Source organism: Camellia sinensis, chromosome 4 (genome assembly GCF_055761805.1).
Source record: "Camellia sinensis isolate YWXY chromosome 4, ASM5576180v1, whole genome shotgun sequence".
NCBI lineage: Eukaryota > Viridiplantae > Streptophyta > Magnoliopsida > Ericales > Theaceae > Camellia > Camellia sinensis.
The window spans coordinates 23,736,395-23,744,466 of NC_138964.1; the positions used below are offsets into that span (position 1 = coordinate 23,736,395).

At 36.9% G+C, this 8,072-nt stretch overlaps 1 protein-coding gene and 1 pseudogene across 1 annotated transcript; both read right to left on the reverse strand.

Annotated features, from left to right (window-relative positions):
• Positions 1 to 360: 360 nt before the first annotated feature.
• LOC145823638 (putative beta-D-xylosidase 5 pseudogene) lies at positions 361 to 2,122 on the reverse strand (annotated as a pseudogene).
• A 1,174-nt stretch (positions 2,123 to 3,296) lies between these two features.
• On the reverse strand, positions 3,297 to 7,798 carry LOC145823639 (putative beta-D-xylosidase 5). The gene is made up of 3 exons (XM_082923125.1): positions 7,742 to 7,798; positions 4,477 to 4,540; positions 3,297 to 3,811 (listed from the first exon to the last, which is right to left on the reverse strand). Exons 1-3 carry the CDS (start codon positions 7,796 to 7,798, stop codon positions 3,297 to 3,299), a joined length of 636 nt encoding a protein of 211 aa, XP_082779251.1.
• Between the last annotated feature and the right edge of the window lie 274 nt (positions 7,799 to 8,072).

The window sequence follows — 8,072 nt, forward strand, 5'->3', positions numbered from 1 at the left end:
CCCTCGGGAAAAGAAATAGCGAAAACCGAGCCTGGTTCGCAAACCGAGACAAGGCACAGAAGAGGGTTCGGAAATCCGGAGGTAGGGCTCACGGCCGCAACTCTGAGACTTCTGAACGAGCACGATATGCAACGTCACCGAGCGCTCAATCGGTGATGTCTGAGTCTTAAGGTCGGTCAAAAATGGGGTGTCTACACATATATCCAATTTCACGGTCATTTTCTCAACCTCCTCTATGTTCACTTGGATTCTTTCAGATGCCACTAGTTGCTTTTTAGGTGTCCTAGTCAGCATCCCTTGTCCATTTGCTAGCTCTTAGAAGCCCAATACAAGATGAGTTCCATCATTTGGCACATCATTTCATAATCCAGTCACCACGTCCAAGTATAAATTATGGCACTCCAATGTAGAAATGTCAATGGAGTTGAATGGGACTATCACATTTGTATTGTACCTAGGCCACACAAACATAATGGAGGAGGCAGACATGATGAACTTTGAAAAAACTGAGTAGCTGAGTCCATGACCAAAGTCATACATTAATTTGCCTGAGTAGAACTGATAAGTTCTACCTGGATAGTTTCTTGTGGAATCTTCGTTTAAGTTCATTTTTGTCATAGGCACTTGATTAACATAACTTTGGGGATACTAACTAAAAGGGGACCTACCACCTGACAATAGAAACAAAGTGTTACTATAGGATTATGATATATAGAAATACATATAGCTGATTGCGTGGGTGAGAGTGATGATGAACCTGGATTGAATTTTCCAAAAATTACTTGGGCAATGGCATTGCCTCCAGCTTGTCCAGCATAGCCCACCCCCAAGATCCCTCCAACCTTGGTATCATTAGCAAATGAAAGATCAACAAGACCACTTGACATAACAACAAGAACTAATGGCCCCCTAGCTGCCTTGGCAACTTCAAATACTAGCAATTCTTGGTACCCTAGTGATGTTGGGTTGAATCGGTCTAGCATTTCTGTCTCAAATGATTGACTGAGTCCAACAACAACGATCACCCCATTAGCTACAGCAGCTACCTCAGTTGTTGCTCTGAGTTGGCTATTATTACTACATGCCATATCACTGCACTCTGGCTCATAACTAACTTTGGAGACGAACTTTTCTAGTCCTTGCAAAAGACTTGTATACTTGCAAGGTATCTCGACATAGATATTAATCATAACACTATAGCATTGCATTGGGTCCTAGGACGCCAATATGCGTTGTGGCAGCTAGGAACAAAGGAAGTGGTCCATCGCTATCAAGTAGAACAATGCCTTATTTCGCTGCTTCAAGAGTGCGAAATTGATGCCCATCAGTACAAACATCTACTGGCCTTAGTTTCTCAAATGGGAGGGAAGTCGATTAACCATCAAAAAATCCAAGCTACATGAGGACCATGAAATTGGAAAACAAAGCTTGGTCAACAACAAACTCTTTCAACCATGTTCAATCTGATTGCACATTCTGTGTACTTTCCGAAATGGTACCCACAATTCATGTTTAAGCCTGCATTCAATGCAAGGGCTGCTACTTCCTCAGTCGATGCGGCATAATAGATATGTCATAATATACTTCAACGGAATCACAGTCTGATATAATATATCTTTGTCACTATAGAAAAGTAATTAGTAGTGCCCTATTTGACAAGAACCTAACCAAAATAATGATGCGGTTCTTTTCATGATTCAAAATGCAAATGAAATCCATGCAAAATAATATAATTAGGCAGTGAAAATGAATGATCAAGCACAGGCTCCGTTATGCCTAAGGATAGAACCAGACTTTTGAGGGAGAGGGGCCATCAAATAGAGTTATGGATTTACAGTGGTGATACAGTAATGTAAAAACACAGGTATTTTCCATGATTACATTACATCACCCCAAAAATGCAAAAACACCTTAAAGCAATAATGTAAATCTCTACCAATGAAAATGACCTAAAGTACAAACTAAGAATGAAACTCCCTAATCACATATTTTATTATTTGTCCTCTTTAATGCAAGAGATGAAATTGTTGACCAAATACTCCTTTAGCCCTCTAAAATGACCTTACCTAACAAGTAATACATACCAGACTCACATATGCAATCTCTCTTTGATCCGTGACATCTTTGTTAAATATCACATTAGTATCGCTAACCACACACTCCATAATGTAACAAAAAAAAAGAAGAAGAAGAAAACCAATGAAATTAACATAGGAGGCATTCTTCATGATTGAATCACGAAAACATCTATATGAAGATCTTTATGGAAGACAATATCTTCTAATTAAAAGATCACGACTGGTGATATTTCTCCTAAATAGCTGACCAAGTGAAAGCTTGTACTGGGAGGAATGAAAGATTTTCAAGCAAAACCTACTCAAACCCAAAATGTATGTTCCAGAAATGTTATGAATCATTTTGATTTTATCACGAATGAACATAGTAAAATTATGAAAACCATTCTTTCTTATACGATGTGTATTATAGCATTTCCCTAACAACGAATTTTAAAAATATATAATTAACTCTATATTATCTGTTAATTGGAAATCGCTCTTTTTCCTTCACCAAATTGAAATAACTCAAATGAATGCACTGTGTAACATATGCACTAATAACTCTAATGACATTCTGATGATGCTTTATGGGTGATTTTCTGATGATACTCAAGTAGATATGAAATCGCGAACACCCATATCCTAAATCGTCTCACACCGGCTATCTTACTTCTCACACACTCTCTCTTGCCGGGGTCACCGTCCCGAAGATTTGAATATATACGCATATATTAGATCCACCAACTATGTGTCTATATACGTATATTTCAATGAATGAATTTGTGTGTTTATATATATATATATATATTATTCCGACGCCAACTATGTAAATATAAGTGTATATATCAGAGAGTGAATTCGTGTATACATATATTTTGACACCAACTGTGTATAGTGAGTGAATTTGTGTATATATACATATATGTTAGGGTATATATACAAATTGAAAACACTTTGTAATATATGTTAGGGTATATATATATAGATTTGTGTATATATATATTTGTGTACTTTGTATAGAATATATATACGTAGTTCAACCCATTACACTATATGTAACCATATATATTATTACAGTAATGATTTTTGGATGGCACATGTAAGAGATAAAGCACTTCCTTTCCATAGATGAAGACGAGATTGAAAGCTTCGCATCACTATCAATCATAAACTGATGCACTGCTTGTGGTTCATGGGAACAACCAACCGAGAGGGGATGTTGCCTAAGTATTAGTCACCTTATCCCAATCCAATCCAATCCACAATGTTTAGTTGTTTGCATATATCCAAATTCACGGTCATTTTCTTAGTCTCCTCTATATTCACTTGGATTCTTTCAAATGCCACTAGTTGCTTTTTAGGTGTCCTAGTCAGCATCCCATGTGCATTTGACGGCTCCCAGAAGACCAATACAACATGAGTTCCATCATTTGGCCCATCATTTCTTAATCCAATCACCATGTCCAAGTATAAATTATGGCACTCCAATGCAGAAATATTGAAGGAGTTGAATGAGACTATCATATTTGTGTTGTCCCTAGGCCTAACAAGCACAGTGGAGCGGGCAAACATAATGAACTTTGAAAAAAATGAGTAGTTGAGTCCATGACCAAAGTTGTACATCAATTTGCCTGAGTAGAACTGATAAGTTCTATTTGGATAGTTAATTGCGGAATCTTCCCTTAAGTTCATGTTTGTCATGGGCACTTGATCAACATAACTTTGGGGATACCAACTAAAAGGGGACCTATCACCTGACAATAGAAACAAAGTGTTATGATATATAGAAATATATATGTAGATGACTGTATGAGTGAGAGTAGTGATAAACCTGGATTGAATTTTCCAAAAATTACTTAGGCAATGGTGTCGCCTCTAGCTTGTCCAGGATAGCCCACCCACAAGATCCCTCAAACCTTGGTATTATTAGAAAACGAAAGGTCAACAAGACCACCTAACATAACAACAAGAACTAATGGCCCCTTAGCCTCCTTGGCAACTTCAATCACTAGCAATTCCTAGTACCCTGACAATGTTAGGTTTAACCGGTCTACCATCTCTGCCTCAAATGATTGACTGAGTCCAATAACTGCGATCACTGCATCAACTACGGTTGCTACCTTAGTTGTTGCTTTGAGTTGGTTATTGTTACTACATGCCACATCACTGCACCCTGGCCTATAACTAACTTTGAAGACAAACTTTTCAGACAAACTTTTCTAGTCCTTGCAATGGACTTATATACTTGCAAGGTATCCTGGCATAGATACAAATCATAACACTGTAGCATTTGCATTGAGTCCTAAGACACCAATATGCTTTGGGGTAGTTGGGGACAAAGGAAGTTTTCCATTGTTCTCAAGTAGAACAATGTCCTATTTAGCTGCTTCAAGAGTGAGAAATTGATGCTCATCAGTACAAACATCCGCTGGCTTTAGTTTCTCAAATGGGAGGGAAGTCGGTTCACCATCAAAAAATCCAAGCTGCATAAGGACCATGAAATTGGAAAACAAAGCTTGGTCAACAACAAACTCTTTCGACCATGTTCAGTTTGATTGCACATTCTGTGTACTTTCCGAAATGGCGCCCTCAATTCATGTTTAAGCCTGCATCCAATGCAAGGGCTGCTACTTCCTCAGTCGATGCGGCATAATGGATATCGTCATAATATACTTCAACAGAATCACAGTCTGATACAATATATCTTTGTCACAGTAGAAAAGTAATTAGTAGTGCCTTATTTGACAAGAACCAAACCAAAATAATGATGCGACTCTTTTCTTGATTCAAAATGCAATTGAAATCCATGGAAAATAATGTACTTAGGTAGTAAAAATGAACGATCAAACACAGGCTATGATGTGCCTAGGGATATAACCAGACTTTTGAGGGAGGGGAGCCATTAAATAAGGGTATCGATTTACAGTGGTGATACAGTAACGTAAAAACACAGATATTTCCATGATTACATTATAACACCCGAAAAATGCAAAAACACCTTAAAGTAATAATGTAAATCTCTACCAATGGAAATGACCTGAATTACAAACTAAGAACGAAATTCCCTTATCACATATTTTATTATTTGGCCTCATCAATGCAAGAGATGAAATCGTTGACCAAATACTCCTTTAGCCCTCTAAAATGACCTTACCTAACAAGTAATACATAGCAAAATCACATATAATATCTCTCTTTGATCACAGACATCTTTGTTGAATATGACATTAGTATCACTAACTATAGACTCCATAATGTAACAAAAAAAGAAGACCAACGAAATAAACATGGAAGGCATCCTCCATGATTGAGTCACAAAAACATCTATATGAAGATCTCCGTGGAACACAATGTCTTCTAATTAGAAGATCACGAGTGGTGATCCTTCTCCTGAATAGCTAACCAAGTGAAAGCTTATACTTTAGGACAAATGAAAGATTTTCAAGCAAACCCAAAATGTATGTTCCAAAAAAGTTATGAATTGTTTTGTTTTTATCACGAATGAATATAGTAAAATTACGAAAAACAACTTTCTCATAGGATGTATATTACAGCCTTTCCTTAACAATGAATTTTAAAAATATATAATTAACTCTACATTGTCCATTAACTAGAAATCTCTCTTCCTCCTTCACCGAACTAAAATAACTCTAATGAATACACTGTTTAACATGCAATAATAACTCTAAGGATATTCTGATGATACTCAAGTTGATTTGATGATGCTTTATGGGCGATTTTTTGATGATACTCAAGTAGGTATGAAATCACGAACATCCATATCCTAGATCGTCTCACTCCAGCTATCTCACTCTTCACTCACTCTCTCTTGTCGGACCCGTTGTCCCAAAGATCTGAATATATACGTATATATCAGATCCACCAACTATGTGTCTATATACGCATATATCAATGAATGAATTTCTATATATACATATATATATATATATATATTATTCCAGCACCAACAAGCAATGCATCAATTTATGATTGGTAGTGATGCGAAGCTTACGGCCTCATCTTCATCTTTGGAAATGAAGTGCTTTATCTCTTATATGTGCCATCTAAAAATCATTACTGTAATAATATATGTGGTTACATATAGTGTAATGGGTTGAACTACATATATATACACTATACACAGTACACAAATATATATTTTATGGAACATACATTTTGGGTTTGAGTTGGTTTACTTGAAAATCTTTTGTTCCTCCTAAAGTACAAGCTTTCACTTGGTTAGCTATTCAGGAAAAGGATCACCACTCGTGATCTTTTAATTAGAAGACATTGTCTTCCACAAAGATCCTCTTATAAATGTTTTTGTGATTCAATCATGGAGGATGCCTCTCGTTTTTATTTCGTTGGTTTTCTTTTTTTGTTACATTATGGAGTCTATGGTTAGCAATACCAATGTGATATTCAGCAAAGATGTCTTGGATCAAAGAGAGATTCCATAAATGATTCTGGTATATATTACTGGTTAGGTCAATTTAGAGGGCTAAAGGAGTATTTGGTCAACGATTTCATCTCTTGCATTGAAGAGGCCAAATAATATAAGATGTGATTAGGGAGTTTCGTTCTTAGTTTGTAATTCAGCTCATTTTTATTGGTAGAGATTTACATTATCACTTTAAGGTGTTTTTCCATTTTTGGGGTGATGTAATGTAATCATAGGAAATACCTGTGCTTTTACATTACTGTATCACATATCCCAATTTAATGCCCTCCCTCCCTCAAAAGTCTGGTTCATCCTTAGGCACAGCCCAGCCTATGTTTGATCATTCATTTTCACTGCCTAAGTACGTTGTTTTGCATGGATTTCAATTGCATTTCGAATAATGAAAAGAGCCGCATCATGATTTTGGTTTGGTTCTTGTCAAATAGGGCACTACTAATTACTTTTTTGCTGACACAGATATATTGCATCAGACTGTGATTCCGTTGGAGTATATTATGACAATATCCATTATGCCGCATTACCTGAGGAAGTAACGGCCCTTGCATTGAATGAAGCTTAAACATGAATTGTGGGAGCCATTTGGGAAAGTACACAATGTGCAATCAGATTGAACATGGTCAAAGAGTTTGTCGTTAACCGAGCTTTGTACTCCAATTTCATTGTCCTCATGCAGCTTGGATTTTTCAATGGTGAACTGACTTCCCTCTCATTTGAGAAATGAAGGCTAGCCGATGTTTGTACTGATGAGCATCAATTTTTCACTCTTGATGCAACAAAAGAGGGCATTGTTCTACTTGAGAACAATGGACAGCTTCTTTTGTCCTTAACTACTACAAAGCATATTGATGTCCTAGGACCCAATGTAAATGCTACAGTGTTATGATTAGTATCTACACTGGGATAACTTGCAAGTATACAAGACTTTTGCAAGAACTAGAAAAGTTTGCCTCTAAAGTTAGTTATGAGCCAGGGTGCTATGATGTGGCATGTAGTAACAATAACCAACTCAAAGCAACAACTGAGGTAGCAGCACAGTTGATGCAGTGCTCGTAGTTGTTGGACTCAGCCAATCATTTGAGGCAGAGATGGTAGGCCAGTTGAACCTAACATTGCCAGGGTACCAGGAATTGCTAGTGATTAAAGTTGCCAAGGCTGTTAACGGGCCATTAGTTCTTGTTGTTATGTTGGGTAGTCATGTTAATCTTTTGTTTGCTAATAATACCAAGATTGGAGAGATATTGTAGGTGGGCAATCTTGGACAAGCTGGAGGCGACGCCATTGCCCAAGTAATTTTTGAAAAATTTAATCTAGGTTCATCATCACTTTCCCCAACACAGTCAGCTACATATATATTTCTATATATCATAATCCTATAGTAACACTTTGTTTCTATTGTCAGGTGGGAGGTCCCCTTTTAGTTGGTATCCGTAAAGTTATATTAATCAAGTGCCCATGACAGACATAAACTTAAAGGAAGATTCCACAAGAAACGATCCAGATACAACTTATCGGTTCTACTTAGGCAAATTGATGTATGACTTTGGTCATGGACT